The 16,706-nt window shown below is 37.1% G+C and overlaps 1 protein-coding gene across 3 annotated transcripts in view; it reads left to right on the forward strand.

The window, feature by feature from the left end:
- FKTN (fukutin) overlaps window positions 1–16,706 on the forward strand; it is a 184,537-nt gene that overhangs the window by 146,735 nt on the left and 21,096 nt on the right. For 2 of the 3 annotated variants that reach the window (XM_065947477.1, XM_065947482.1), the window contains 3 exons: window positions 9,922–10,106; window positions 11,111–11,198; window positions 16,161–16,278. In XM_065947477.1, coding sequence (XP_065803549.1) covers window positions 9,922–10,106; window positions 11,111–11,198; window positions 16,161–16,278 — 391 coding nt within the window. The remainder of the gene's footprint in view (window positions 1–9,921; window positions 10,107–11,110; window positions 11,199–16,160; window positions 16,279–16,706) is intronic. The other variant, XM_065947478.1, reaches the window with a different exon arrangement.

Here is a 16,706-nt window from a genome sequence, read left to right on the forward strand (position 1 = left end):
CCAAGATGGTCAATACTGAAGTCAGACTGATTATATTCTTTGCATTCAAAGATGGAGAGGCTCTATACAGTCAGCAAAAACAAGACTGGGAGCTGACTGAGGCTCAGATCATGAACTCCTTATTGCCAAATTCAGACTTAAGTTGAAGAAAGTAGGGAAAACCACTAGACCATTCAGGTATGACCTAAATCAAATCCCTTACAATTATACAATGAAAGTGAGAAATAGATTCAAGATATTAGATCTGATAGACAGAATGCCTGAAGAACTATGCATGGAGGTTCCAGACATTGTATAGGAGACAGGGATCAAGACCATCCTCAAGAAAAGAAATGCAAAAAAGCAGAATGGGCTGTTTGAGGAGGCCTTACAAGTAGCTGTGAAAAGAAAAGAGAAGTGAAAAGCAAAGGAGAAAAGCAAAGATATACCCATTCGAATGCAAGAGTTCCAAAGAATAGCAAGGAGAGATAAGAAAGCTTTCCTCAGTGATCCGTGCAAAGAAATAGAGGAAAACAATAGAATGGGAAAGACTGGAGATCTCTTCAAGAAAATTTGAGATACCACGGGAACATTTCATGCCAAGATGGGCTCAATAAAGGACAAAGATGGTATGGACCTAACAGAAACAGAAGATATTAAGAAGACGTGGCAAGAATACACAGAAGAACTGTACAAAAAAGATCTTCACGACACAGATAATCATGATGGTATGATCATTCATCTAGGGCCAGACATCCTGGGATGTCAATTCAAGCTGGCCTTCGGAAGCATCCTATGAACAAAGCTAATGGAGGTGATGAAATTCCAGTTGAACTATTTCAAATCCTAAAGGTGATGCTGTGAAAGTGCTGCACTCAATATGCCAGCAAATTTGGAAAACTCAGCAGTGGCCACAGGACTGGAAAAGATCAGTTTTCATTCCAGTCCGTAAGAAAGGCAATGCCAAAGAATGCTCGAACTACTGCACAGTTGCACTCATCTCACACGATAGTAAAGCAATGCTCAAAATTCTCCAAGGCAAAAAACAAACAAACAAAAAATTCTCCAAGGCAAGCTTCATCAGTACATGAACTGTGACCTTCCAGATGTTCAAGCTGGTTTTAGAAAAGGCAGAGGAACCAGAGATCAAATTGCCAACATTCGCTGGATTATCAAAAAAGCAAGAGAGTTCCAGGAAAACATCTATTTCTGCTTAACTGACTATGCCAAAACCTTTGACTGTTTCTGTCACCACAAATTGTGGAAAATTCTTAAAGAGATGGGAATACCAGATCACCTGACCTGCATCTTGAGAAGTCTGTATGCAGGTCAGGAAGCAACAGTTACTACTGGACATGGGACAACAGACTGGTTCCATATGGAGAAAGGAGTCTGTCAAGGCTGTATATTGTCACCTTGCTTACTTAACTTACATGCAGAGTACATCATGAGAAACGCTGGGCTGGAGGAAGCACAAGCTGGAATCAAGCTTTCTGGGAGAAATGTCAATAACCTCAGATATGCAGATGACACCACCCTTATGGCAGATAATGAAGAGGAACTGAGGATCCTCTTGATGAAAGTGAAAGAGGAGAGTGAAAAAGCTGGCTTAAAGCTCAACATTTAGAAAACTAAGATCATGATATCTGGTCCCATTCAGTTCAGTTCAGTCGCTCAGTCGTGTCCAACTCTTTGCGACTCCGTGAATCGCAGCACGCCAGGCCTCCCTGTCCATCACCAACTCCTGGAGTTTACTCAAACCCATGTCCATCGAGTCGGTGATGCCATCCAACCATCTCATCCTCTGTCATCCCCTTCTCCTCCACCCCCAATCCGTCCCAGCGTCAGGGTCTTTTCCATTACTTCATGGCAAATAGATGGGGAAATAGTGGAAACAGTAAGAGACTATTTTTTGGGGCTCCAAAATCACTGCAAATGATGACTGTGGCCATGAAATTAAAAGACGCTTGCTCCTTGAAAGAAAAGCTATGACCAACCTAGACAGCATATTAAAAAGCAGAGATATTACTTTGTCAACAAAGGTCTGTCTAGTCAAAGCTATGGTTTTTCCGGTAGTCATGTATGGATGTGATAGTTGGACTATAAAGAAAGCTGAGCACCAAAAAACTGATGCTTTTGAACTGTGGTGTTGGAGAAGACTCTTGAGAGTCCCTTGGGCAGCAAGGAGATCCAACCAGCCCATCCTAAAGGAGATCAGTCCTGGGTGTTCATTGGAAGGACTGATGTTGAAGCTGAAAATCCAGTCCTTTGGCCACCTGATGCGAAGAGCTGACTCATTTGAAAAGACCCTGATGCTAGGAAAGATGGAAGGCGGGAAGAGAAGGGGATGACAGAGGATGAGATGGTTGAATGGCATCCCCGACTCAATGGACCTGAGTTTGAGTAAACTCTGGGAGTTGGTGAGGGATAGGGAGACCTGGTGTGTTGCAGTCCAAGGGGTCACAAAGAGTCAGACCTGACTGAGTGACTGAACTGAACTGAAATGAAGAATTTTTATTCTTAAAGGCACAAGACATGATGGAAGTAGGATATTTCAACACCGCTCATTTATTCTGTATCATTCATGCCATACACAATAGTTTTGGAGTAATAATATGAATACTAGCACTGATATGATTACTGAAAATATTAATTTTTTGCATATACTCTTTTCATTCTCTTCCTATTTTCAAAATAGATGTAGTATTCTAAACTGTCATAGTAATAGTTATTATGTACTGTACTCTTCCCTTCTTAATTTCTTTTTAGTCTTTGTTTTATAGCTAACTGTATCTTTTATGTTTTTTTAATCAGGCCTTATGTTTGTGTCTGTAGTAATTTTGGTTTTCTGAAGGTTTTTTTCTTTAATTCATTCATCTGGTATAGTAGTCCCCAGATTCTCATATGTTGATAAGTTTGTGTTTTTTGTACTTGAAAGTCAGTTTTATTGGATATAGGATCATAGGATCATACTTTCTAGGTCTGAGTATTTTAAATATGTTACTCAGTTTTCTTGTGTTATGAAGCATTCTGTGAAAAGCTGATCATTTAATTTTCTTTCTCTTTTAATTTAAGTCATATACTCTTCTGAATACTCTGAAGTTTTTTTTCTGGCATGAAAGTCTAGTAATTTAAATTAAATATTACTAGGTGTTGGTCATTTAGGGGTCAATATTTTTAGGTATGTGGTCTGTCCTTTTTAGTAGCTATGTGTGTGTGTGTGTTTTAAATTGAGAAAACTGTTTTATTATATGTACTCTTCTCTTGCTTTGATTTTCTCCAGGAACTCCTATTGACTCTTTTTTGCCTTTCTTCAGTGAACCTTTTTATGTCTTTAAAAAATTTTTTAAAAATTCTTTTTTACCTACTCTTTTTTAAATTTTATTTCTCTTTGATTTCCTTCTAGTTTGGTCTTTATTACTGAAATAATTTTTTTTCTTTTTTTTTTTTTCTTACTCTTCGTGAGTATTTTATATCCAGTTCTCAGTTTTTCTATTTTTGATGTGCATTGTTCTTTTAAGTGTTGTATCACTTTCTTAATGTCTTTACCTAGTTTTGAAATAGGTTGCAGTTTTGATCTGTTTTGTGAACACATTTACCTGAGTACTTTCATGATGGGGATTTTTTTTTCTCTTATAATAATAAATTTATATAAATTTGACCTTGATAATTTTCTGTTGGTCATTTTTATGTGGAATCAAGTTTGTTGAACTTTTAAGATAAAGTGAAATTCATGAAAGATTCTCTGACTTCGTAGAGCTCCTGCATCTGTTGTTGTTATGTAGTATTCAGAAGATGATGACTTGCTTTCTGCGCTTTAACTGGTCTCTTCCTCTTCCGCAGTTTGGTCTGTGCCTTCCCTTGCTTTTGCTGTTCTGTCCTCCTCAGTTTTTGTTTTTTTTGACCACATGTTTAACTTCCCTGACCACGTGTCCAACCTGAGGCCTCTGCAGTGGAAGCTCACAGCCTTAACCACTGGACCCCCAGGGAAGTCCATGCTCAGTTTTGATTCTCACTATGGGACTTGTTCTAGAAGGGAGCCTAGGTGGATCAGTTTTCAGAGTTCATAGGGACTACGTTGGTCCAACCCCTATGGACCTTCTTATCATGGACCCTTTGCCTCACCTAGTATTGGAAATGTCAGAATCCTTCAGTTTCAGCTGTTGTTGTTTTCCAAGCTGGCCTGCTCTGTTTTCTAGTGAATACCCGTTAGGTGTTTTGAAGCTGTTTTGTTCTTAGGTCCATTAGTTGCCGCTTACTTGCTTCTTCCTGTCAAGCAGTTTAGGTCTGTGGATGCTGGTGATTTGCCTCTACCCGTTTACACTTTGGGATTTGAAGGGATACCTTGTCACATAGTTTTGTTGTAAGTGCTGTGGGTGGGATTTTGGCTTTGCTGTCTAGTTGCCCTGTCTGTTTTTATATGGGGATTTGAAGAGATCAAAATCTGTGTGACTACTGCTGCCACCCTCTTCCCAGAACACTTGCCATTAGTTTTGATGTCCCTTGTGTGACCTGCCACGCTCAGCCCAATCCCATCTCCTTTCTTCCTTACTCGCAGGTGATAATTACTCTTAATGTTGTACCTATCATTTCTTTACTTTTCTGTGTAGTTCTGGCATATGTATTTCTAAACAGTATATTTCATGACAGTTTTATAAATGGAATTATATATATGTATTTTTCATTGACTTGCTTTTTTTGTTCAGCCTTTGTTCCTGAGATTCAGCCTTATGGCGTATGGTTATAATTCACTGATTTTCTCTCCTGGATAGCTTATCAGAATGAATTGTGGTGGTATTTCGTCCATTTCTTTGTTGACATAGAATTGTTTCATTTTTTTTCTACTACAATGTTGCTAAGAACATGATACACATGGGCAAGATTTTTCTCCTGGTATAACTTAAGAGTATATTTATTGAGTTATAGGGAAAGTGATTTTTAAGCTTTACTAGATAATGACAAATCATTTCTCAAATGATTATGCTAATTTACATCTCCACTGTATTGCACTAAATCTAAGAACTGAACTGCACCAATAACTTAAATACTCATATTTCTCTCTCTCATCCCAACTCCCTGCAGTTTTCACACAGATAATTTCTACCTTGTTTGTGTTTATCTTACATTTTAGAAAAAGTTCTATATCTTACATATGAATATCTGAACAGTGTATCTTTTTAGTTTTATTTGTTTTTTGCCCTGGTTTAAAATGGAGTATTATACTTTATATAGTTCTCTAGGGCTTATTTCAGTCAGCATTATGTTACTTAGATTCGTCTGTGTTTTGTTTGTAGCTGTGGTACATTCCTTCTCATTGCTGTATAATCTGTTATATCAATATCTATATTCGTTCTTCTTCTGATGACCTTTTTTATTGGTTCTAGTTGTTTTCTTGGGTACTACTAAACAACAACAATAACAGCCACTGATGTAGTACTACCGTTTCAGACACTTTTCTGAGCGCTTTACATTTGTCCTCTCATTTAAACTCACAGGAAATCAGGGAGGCAAGTTCCGTTTCATTTTCATTTGGTAGATAGGGTATCTGAGACAAGAAGGCTTAAATAAATTGCCCGAGGAATCACAGGTGTCTAGTAGCTGGAGCCAGGATTCAAAGCTGCCTAGTCCTTTAGTCTGCACTTGCTCAGCGTTTTGTTTGGGATTGGGGAATACATTGTCTTTGTGTTCACAGACCCTTAAATACAGAAAAATGGTGCTTGCTTCAAGACAGTGTATTTAATGTTTTCTTTTTCAGGTTTTAATGTTGAGAACAAGTTTCTAATCTTCGCTTCATTTGATTTTAATTTGAGGGATTAAAATAATGCTTGTGATATACTTTTAACTCTAGCAAAGCTAAACTAAGGGAGTATGTGAACACACTTACTGGGAAGGTCATCTTTAGTGTAACAGCGCGTGGTGCTCACATCTGGAAATCAGCACCATCTGCTGGCAAAGGGAAAGAGTACCCGGGTATGTCATGGTATGTTTAGTGTTGTTTGGAGGACAGTATAGCCTTTCATAGGGTTTTTCCTTTTGAAAACTGTTTCTGGGAGGAAATAACTATTTTATAATTTGTCTGTGTTTTGATTTTTATGCCCCAGCTTATTTTCCTTTCACTTCTAAGTATCAGTTATTATATATTGCACATTTACGTAACAGACTGCATTTTTATGAGGAAAAATACAATAAAAAGTATAGTTATGTAAGTCTGTCATTCTGTAATAGTCTTTTTCAGAGAATATACATAAAGTTATTAATTTGTTAGAGTAATGAGAGCAAGAGAAAAGCTATCTTACTGGACTAATATGAACTGCATTTAGTTTATTGATCTCTTTTGGCTTGGTTAAGTTACACCGTTTTTGGTAGTCAGAGGAGGGGAATTAAGGGAGATTGAAGGCAGAGTTCTCAGTGATTAATCGTGGGAAGCTCAACTCTTGGTATTAACTTAAATTCTCATTTCATCTTCCTATTTTAACTGTTTCAACTTTCATTTGTCAGTGGCCTAGCATCCTGTTTGTATCCTGTTTTTGTTATTTAGCACTATTCCTTGTCTTTTTTTTTTCTCTGTTAATCTAAGTGACTTAAAAATATATGAGAAATAAATTGCCTTCTTGTTCCATTTCATGTTATGTTGCAGTCCTTCTTTTCTGATATGTTTTCTTGAAGCGCTTTAAAGTTAAAAGTTTCTTAGATGCTACAATTTTAATTAAAGTTGAAATTATAATCTTTACAGGAGGAGGAACATGATGATTCCTTAATGAGTGTTGGTTGAGTGAGTCATCAAAGGAATTTTAAAAATCTAACGTGTTATAGAGCAGGAATGGCTGTTTAGGGAGCCACTGGTCTGATTTGCTTACTTGTTAGTCTATGGAGCACAATAGACAATTCTTATTTTGCCCTGTGGCTATTTAACACTTGAATTGAGAACTATTTTTGTTTGAAATATTAGTGTGTTATAGGTATACTTTAGAAATATCTGAAATGTCATAAAGAATTATTTATTAGAAATAGCAGTAATTACAGATTTTTAGACCATATGCCAAAATGTCACATAGCTGGATATAAAAACTCCAAGATTGGGACTTCCTTGGAGGTCCAGTGGTTAAGAGTCAGTGCTTTCACGGGAGTGGGCACGGGCTTGATCCCCAGTTAGGGAACTAAAGATCCTCCATGCCCCTGCATGCATTCAAAAAAACAAATGTCAAGATTGCTCTTGTAGTAGCTTAGGCTTTTAACTCATGTTGAAGATAGTTTCTGCGTGGAGAATGAAAATGGGGTCATTTGTATTATTTTTCTTTTGTTGTATTTTTGTCTGAGTATTTTGAGCATACATTATTTTTGTTTTATTTAAAAATATACTTCAAAAAATTGCTTAAATGTAACTCTTTTCTTTGCCTGGCACCTAACCTACTTCCTGGAAATTTTGTTCTACCTTTAAAGAGAGGCTTTCAAAATATTATATAAACATGTAAAGTTTTTATATCATACCTGTCATTTTCAAAAAGCTTTTAACTATTCTTAGGTAGTTTATTTCCTTCTTTAAAGCTCTTTAATTATCAGATGGTTCTTTGATTTGATATATTTTGTGTTTTGGCTCCTGCTAATTAGTTAACTGTTAATAAATGATTTAACTCAGGGCTACTTTTTATTATGCTGAGTTTTAGGTGAGGGGGTAATACGGTGAATGATTCCTGCCATTAAGGACTGTTATAATTTATTATAAAGAAAAGGTATAGAAAAGCTATGTTGAATATAGGAACCATCAGAATTTAGTCTGAACTGAGAATATGAAATAAAACTCCCAAAGTCAATATATATGGTAGTGTTTGAGTGAAATCGTGAAGAAAAGGAAGAATTCGTAAGTGGAGTTGAGGAAGAGAGGGTGTTTCAGGCCAAACAAATCATTGCATCTTATATTTGGTCTCTGAAGTAATGTTTTGGTGAACAAGTTTCATATTCCATGAATACTTTTGGGAGTCTGGATTTATGAACCATGAATTAAGATTAACAACTTCTTTTAGAAAAGATAGAGTACCTCTTTTAAGCAGTATGTTCCTCTTTGCTTCAAGATAAATATTCTGCTTTAAGCACAAAATTATCTGCCAGAGAGTATTAGGAGTATGGGGGTGGGGGAGTGCTATGTCTTCCTATCAATACTACTGTTAAATTGTTGGACAGATGCTTAGAACAAATGAAGCTGCAGAAAATAATTCACCTGAGGAGTGAATTATTCTTAAACTAAAGTCACCGTCTAATTGGTTGAAACTTAAACTTACTCAACTGAGTTGAAGAACAAGCTTCATATTCTTTTAACTGAAAATGTGTTTTTCCTTAACATGAATGAATCTGTCTTGTTGAGAGCTATGACCTTTCTTTGTATAGGTTGAAGTTTATACACAAAGGGGCACAGGTGAAGATGTAAGTGGGGTTGAAATGCTGCTCCTTGCTCAGCTACCAAAGGTTCTTTTCTAATTCCAAAGACACTCTACCTAGAGAGGGCTTCCCTTGTGGCTCAGCTGGTAAAGAATCCACCTGCCCCGTGGGAGACCTGGGTTCGATCCCTGGGTTGGAGTGATTCCCTGGTTCAGAAGGGAAAGGCTGCCCACTCCAGTATTCTGGCCTGAAGAATTCCATGGACTGTAGTGTCCATGGGGTCACAAAGAGTTGGACACGACTGAGCGCCTTTCACTTTCTGTCTAGAGAAACCCCAAAGCAGAAGTGATTATCAAGTTCAAGTTCAGTTGCTCAGTCCTGTCTGACTCTTTGTGACCCCATGAACTGCAGCACACCAGGCCAACCTGTCCATCACCAACTCCCGGAGTTTACTCAAACTCATGTCCATTGAGTTGGTGATACCATCCAATGATCTCATCCTTTGTTGTCCTCTTCTCCTCCCACCTTCCATCTTTCCCAGCATCAGGATCTTTTCAAATGAGTCAGTTCTTTGCATCAGGTGGCCAAAGTATTGAAGTCTCAGCTTCAGCATCAGTCTTTCCAGTGAATATTCAGGACTGATTTCCTTTAGGATGGACTGGTTGGATCTCCTTGCTGTCCAAGGGACTCTCGAGAGTGTTCTCCAACACCACAGTTCAAAAGCATCAATTCTTTGGCACTCAGCTTTCTTTTTAGTCCAACTCTCACATCCATACATGACCACTGGAAAAACCATAACCTTGACTAGATGGACCTTTGTTGGTAAAGTAATGTCTCTGCTTTTTAATATGCTGTCTAGGTTGGTCACAATTTTTCTTCCAAGGAGCAAGCATCTTTTAATTTTATGTCTGCAGTCACCATCTGCAGTGATTTCGGAGCCCAAAAAATAAAGCCTCTCACTGTTTCCATTGTTTCCCCGTCTATTTGCTATGAAGTGATGGGACCAGATGCCATGATCTTAGTTTTCTGAATGTTGAATTTTAAGCCAACTTTTTCACTCTCCTCTCTCACTTTCATCAAGAGGCTCTTTAGTTCTTTGCTTTCTGCCATAAGGGTGATTATACACTTGCTTTATATTGTTGGTGCATTCAACACTTAGCTTCTAGAGTAGTACAGACAGAGATTAGGAACTTACTGCATATATGGAGTACTCAGAAGTACAAAATTTATATTCCTCTTTCATTATGACTTTTTGGCAGATTTTTTTATGTGCTTCATGTGATTTAAAAATTTCACTTTGGAACTTCCCTGGCAGTCCAGTGGTTAACACTCTGCTTTCCTTCAGGGAGCATGGATTTGATCCCTGGTTGGGAAACTAAGATGCCACATGCCTCATGGATCAGCCAAAAAAAAAACCTGACTTAATTCAGTCTGTGGTCTTCTTGCAGTCAAATTCCATGTTTATTTGGTTATTCCATTTGTTGTGTTTTATTAGATTGTTATTGCTGATATGCTAGATTTTTTTGTTCTGGTTACAGTCATATTAAAATATTTAAATTTTAATTTCAGGTATATTGCATTTTTTTGCCCATGTGACCTAGTTTCCCAGGGATACTCATTCCTACCCGTTCAACTGTTGGCTGCGGGAATGAAGGAAGTGACCAGAACTTGGAAAATAGTAGGTGGAGTCACACATGCTAATAGCTATTACAAAAATGGCTGGATAGTCATGATAGCTATTGGATGGGCCCGAGGTAATATTAACAACATGTGTTCATAAATATTCTGTTACTGGTATACTACAAATGTTCTTTAGTTACATTAATGGGAACCACATACTTTAATAACAGAGACTTCTTTGGAAGATGAAAACATTGTTTCTCTTGGTTGGTTAATTTAATTCAAAACTGGCACTCTTAACTAGTGCTAGTCATCAGCCATTATTTTATACCTGATTATCTTAAAATATAGAATATTTATTATTGGTTTGATTAATAGCTGTAACCAGAGAGATTCATAGTTAATTAAGGTGTAGCTGCCACCATAAATAAAACAAGTTTACGTAAGAAATTATGTGGTGTATCTAATTAAAAAAACTTTGCTTTGTTTTTTCTGGCTTTTTTTTCCATCTTGAATAATCTGAAATAGTAAATGTGATTGATTATGGGTTCATGTTCACTCTATATTACCTACCTTTATTGTTCTTTTGTAAGTTGAAATTAAATTTTCAATCTGTTGTTACAGTTACTGCACCTAAAATTAAAATCAGAGAAGGAAATGATAAAGCAGAGGAGTTTATTTTTTCAGGTCAGAAACAAACCTCAAATTACATCTCTGTCTGAGACCCCAGTTTTAACCTTAATTATAGCGCAATAGACAGCTGCCATGAAAGAATTGCAGTTATCTCAGTACCATAAATGTACAAAGCAACTTTTTTCTTCCTCATAAAAATTATAGCTTGGAATTTTAAGTCAGGAGATAGAATTATGGCTATATTTCATGTATTTTCTCAAGAATATTTGGTTAAGTATTCTTGTTTTGGTGGCTCAGATGGTAAAGTATCAGCCTGCAGTGCAGGAGACCTGGGTTGCATTCCTGGATCGGAAAGATCTCCTGGAAAAGGGAATGGCTACCCACTCCAGTATCCTTTCCAGTATCCATTGACAGAGGAAACTAGTGGGCTATAGTCCATGGGCTTGCGAAGAGTCTGCCATGACTGAACAACTAACACATTCCAATCTTATCTTGGTCTTTTTAGGTGCAGGTGGTAGCATTATCACCAATTTTGAGCAGTTGTTAAAAGGATGTTGGAAACCAGAAGCGGAGGAATGGCTGAAGATGTCCTAGTGAGTTGGCATAGACTATACTGAGATGTGGTCTTTTATCTTTAGATTTTACCAAATTTATTTTTAAAGCATTTTTGGGGCTCTAAATGTGTGTGAAACAAACAAACATAAAGACAAATAAAATGATAATGGGACGAAAACTAGGAAACCTATTTTTTTTTTTTTTTTCCAGAAAGTCTACTGTCTTAAATGTAGCTTTAAAAATAATTATTGATTATTTTTACTGTGGGTTCCTTCTCTTAGAAAATAAAACTAAACAAAAGCTCTTGGGTTGTTGTAGAATTGTGGGAAGAGAGTGTATTTATGAACTGAGAACAGGAGCAGACTTCTCTGGAATCAGTGGCAGGCTCTTGGCATTAATGTAGCCATTAATGAAAAATGGCTACATCATCACCCAGATTCCAAATTATTTATAATTCTGGTAGTAAAATGTCAAACTTATGTGAATAGTCAATACATTATCATAAAGCTCTATTAATTACTTTAAAAATGAGAGTTGAGTAACTACATACAAAAAATAAGAAAAAGAGGAAATAACCCATTCTGTGCTTGTACAATTCAAACTACCTTTGCACCCACTTAGGAGAATCTAATTGTTAGATTTCTCTAAAGGCACTGACCCAATCAAATAAGTCACAAATGTATTCCTGATGCAACTGAAAATGAAATAGAGAAATATAGTTACCATTTGCACAATTCAATAAGGAAAGACTTAGGCTTTAGTGGCCATAATAAGCAAGGTGAGGAAGACTTAATGTAAAATAAACTCATTAGAATGGATTAAAAATGAGGGTTGAGAAGTAGTATGAATGATGAGGTATGTGTTTGAATGAACCAGTAGATTTCAGGATGTTTAACTTAAAATGTATCCCTTAAAGCTTGAATGAGGTAGTTTAAAGATAGAACAAAGGAAGCTTTGATTGATAAATAAGTAAGTTATAAATAAGGCATTAGTAAAAGGGGATATTTTCCTCATTTTGAGTATATGCTCTGATATTTCTTCCATGAAACATTTCTTAAGGCTGTAAAACTGAAATCAAGTTGTGATTCTCCTGTGTTTAAAACCTTGTAGTGTCTTGCCCAACTGGCCTCTGAGACCCTCCAAGATACATGTCTCCACCACACCCAATTTGCTTTGACTTCAGCTCTCACTGTTCTCTTTCTTGCTCACTGCACTATATCCTTGAACAAGCCAGGTGTTGTCTGTTTTAAAACTAACTTCTCTGTCTAGAATCTTTTTCCTTCTGTGGCTAGCTCCCTTATCTACTTTGCTCAAAGTAGTTTTTCAGAGCTTAACTACTCAATGAGGACTACCTTACTTAAAATTGAAATACTTCTGTCTCTTCCTCCCTACCCAGCAATTATCATATTTTATAATTTACTTATCCAGTATGTTTGTTTTTCTCTCTCCTTGGCTTCCCCTCATGCTTCAAAGAATACCAGAGGTCAAGTACAGGGATTTTCTCTCTTTTGATTGCTTTTATATCTGGAGCACCTACCACATAGTAGATAGTAAATGCTATGTGAATGATTGAATGATTAACAGTTTGTCGAGTGAAATCATGGGGTCCATTATATTTTGTGTATGTGTGGAGATATATCTATATATATGTGTGTGTGTAAACTTGGAAAATAGCAGTTCTGTGTGTGTGTGAGAAAGTGGAAGTGTTAGCTGTTCAGTCGTGTCTGACTCTTTTGCTACTGCCGTGGACAGTAGCCTGCCAGGCTTCTCTGTCCATGGAATTTCCCAGGCAAGAGTAGTGGAGTGGGTTGCCATTCCCTTCTCCAGGAGATCTTCCTAACCAGGGATCGAACCCATGTCTCCTGCATTGGCAGGCGGATTCTTTTACCACTGAGCCACCAAGGAAGGCCATGTGTATATTTATGTATACAGTCCATGGGATCATGAAGAGTTGGACATGACTGAGCAACTGAACACACATGCACACAAATATGACACAGGGGATCCATGCCATTAGTCAAGATGATCCTTCACAGACCTTTCCTGGATAATCTCATCTTTATTCCTGGCTTCTGCTGTGAGAGCTGAATGGCTCCATGAATTACACACCTAATCTCTTAATACTAGCAGAAGTTGCCCAGCCACACCCTTAACTTTCTCTCCACAGCTAGCTTTTCCTAAGAATAAGTCTCCTAATTTTGTCATTTTTTACAGTCTGGATAGGCTGATAATTTCCCAAATCATCAAGTCTTGGTTTCTTTGTTTAGCAGTTATTTCCTCAATTCAAAGCTTTGCTCTCACATGTCATTGTAAGAAGCAAGAAGAAACCAACCCAGACCATCAGCAGTTTGCTTCCAAATCTCAACTAAATATCCAGGTTCACTGCTTACAGATTATGCTTTCCACAAAACTGTAGCACATATAACTAAATACCTTTCTTTCAGTTTCCAGTATCATGTTCCTCATTTCCTTCTGAGACCTCACCAGCACCTCTAATGTTCATATTTCTACCAACATTCTGTTTATTCCAACATACATATTCTCTAAGACCATAAAGGCTTTCTTCACTGTGTAAAAGTGTTTGGTAAAAAATATATGAAATATATGAATACATATATGTGTTGTTTAGTCTCTGACTCGTGTCCGACTCTTTGTGACTCCATGGATTATAACCTGCCAGGCTCTTCTGTCCGTGGGATTTCTGCAGCAAGATTACTGGAGTGGGTTGCCATTTCCTACTTCAGGGGATCTTCCTGATGCAGGGATTGAACCAATGTCTCTTGTGTCTCCTGCAATGGCAGGCAGATTCTTTACCAACTCAACCACCTGAGAAGCCCATGTGTCACACATAGGAAGCCCAAAAGATTTTTGAAGATGTAATATCAACAGAATCACTGTCAGGTTGGACTGAAAAGGACAGAGATAAGATGAAATAAAAGAAGTCAGACTCTCAAAATTCTATGGGTAGTAATAGGCTGATAAAACTTCTTAGCTGTAGACATATGCTACCATTCAGGGAAAAGGTGGGAATTGTGGTCTTAGAAACCGAGGCTGGACCCATAGGCTGGAGTCACAGGTGAATAAGCCAGAGTCATGAGTGCAGAGGTTAGAGCTGCAGACTCGGAGGATGGACCCCCTTAAGCTGTGGAGAGTTAATCCTGGGTCTTGAAATCTAATGGAAGTTGATCTGCTGAATTTTGAAATTGCATAGGTCTGTGATCACTTTCTTCTTTACATTTCCTCCCTTTTGGAATGGCAGTGTCGATAGCTGTTATCCTTTGCCTCTTCCACTGTTGTATTTTGGAAGCAGATAGCTATTTACTAGATTCACAGGAAATTAATAAGCATAAGAATTTTCTGAGTGCATTCTGATCTTCCTAATCAATCTCACCGACTGTCTTCTAAATCCCAACACTGCTTCAACCACCTGCTCCAATTTATTGTTTACACAATCCTTGCTCCTCCGATTCATTGCTTGTGAATTTATGCTCTAGGAGAATGCAGTCCAAAATACTGTGTGTGTGTGCTGAGATGCCCTTGATGAGGCACTCTGTTACAGAAACGGAACTATTAGAAACAGACCAGCAAAACGGCATCAAGACGCTGTCTTAGTGGGATTAACCAAGTTTAAATCTCATTCTTTTAAAAAGTCAGTGTGGTGTACATTTTATGGTATAAGTTATGATGTACATTTGTGATATGATGTACATAATTATAAAATAATTGATATATATTAAGGAGTGTCTTAAACACTTTTTACCATTAGAGACGCACAGTCAAAAAGCTTGGGAACCACTGTCCTAAAACAGGAATGCTGCCCAGTTATTGGTAAGCGAAATCCAAATCCTGTTACCCAGCCTAATTCTGTTTTCAACTCAATCCTTAGTTTGTAATAATTAAAGAGCTTATTTTTCACAAAGTTACTTATAAGGACTTTTACATTTGTCATATTTTGCACTATGGCTTTCTGAGAGTTTATTATTTATCTTTTTCTAGTTGTAAGCATAAACAGCTAGAAAATGATGTCACTGAGATATACTTTAAGTGTGTGGCAAATATATGACATGAAATAGTACTTCTTATTTGTAGATTAATATCTTATTATAGACTTTAACTTTAAGACATTGGCTAATGCTAATGTTTTGTACTGGAGTTAGGTAAGTGATGTGCTGGCGCTGTTTTTTATGAGAGTGATTGTGCACAGCACCCTGACATGGACTGTGGGAGTACAGTTGGCCCTCTGTATCCAAGGTTTCTGCCTTTGTGTATTAACCAACTATGGACTAAAAATATTTTTAAAAAATTCCAGAAAGTTTCTGAAAGCAAACTGAATTTTTCATATGCTGAGAGCTGTTTACATAGTATTTATATTGTGTTTACAACTGTTTACATGGCATTTACATTATATTGGTATTATAAATATTCTAGAGATTATTTACAGTTTGTCGGAGGATGTGCATAGATTATATGCAACTCTATCAGTTTATATAAGGGACTTGTGCATCAGTATGTTTTGGTGTTTGTGGGGGGTCCTGGATCAAATTGCCTGCGAATACCACAAGGTATTTACACCATGGAAAATGAGGAACTGCTACAAATCAAGACTTTCTTTTCCGTTCCCCATCCCACCCAAGGAGCTTGGTTAGCACTGTAAGATTTTTCAGGATTAATATGCTTTTCTCAAATCATGCTTTAGAACGTGGGACTTTCAAATCCTTTTGAAACGGTGTTATGTGGTCAATTCAGAAGTATTTCATACAGAAAAGCTCTGTCTTTATCAGAAAGTCACAGTATGTATGAACATTCTAAAACCTGATACTATATGCTGAGAAGAAAGATGTTTAACTTTATATAATTCGGCATTTCCAAAAGTTTATAGAATTCATTTTTATGTTACATCTATTAATAACTCATCTAATTAATATTTTGAGAATACTCTGAGAAATATAGACATAAGTCATGTTTATTACTTATTGAGTTAAAATGTGTTTTATTTTCAGCACTGCCAAGGTAACCCTGCTGGGATCAGTTATCTTCACATTCCAGCAAACCAAGCATTTGGCAATATCAAGGCATAATCTTATGTTCTTCTTTACTGTGTTTCTTGTGGCCACGAAGGTAGGTGTTCAAAGTAGCAATAAATCAGTATTATAGATTCTGTGTAACCAGAATTCTGCATAAGGCAAGTAACAGAAATAATTATTTTGTATGATAGTCTAAAAATATCAGTTTTGGGGAGTTTATTCAACACGTCCATGATTTACTGAAACATAGCTCTTCTATGATTCCTCATTTGATTTATGCTGAGGCTATCATGAAGGATTTGCAGATAGCCTTTTAATACATCTGCCTGCAATGCAGGAGACCCGGGTTTGATCACTGGGTCAGAAAGACCCCCTGGGGAAGGGAATGGCAACCCACTCCAGTATTCTTGCCTTAAGAATTCCATGGATAGTGGAGCCTGGCAGGCTACAGTCCATGGGGTTGCAAGGAGTCAGACATGACTGACTAACTGTTTGACTTTGTAATACATTGGAAGCCAGAGA

The sequence above is a fragment of the Muntiacus reevesi genome, chromosome 10 (assembly GCF_963930625.1).
Source record: "Muntiacus reevesi chromosome 10, mMunRee1.1, whole genome shotgun sequence".
Lineage (NCBI taxonomy): Eukaryota > Metazoa > Chordata > Mammalia > Artiodactyla > Cervidae > Muntiacus > Muntiacus reevesi.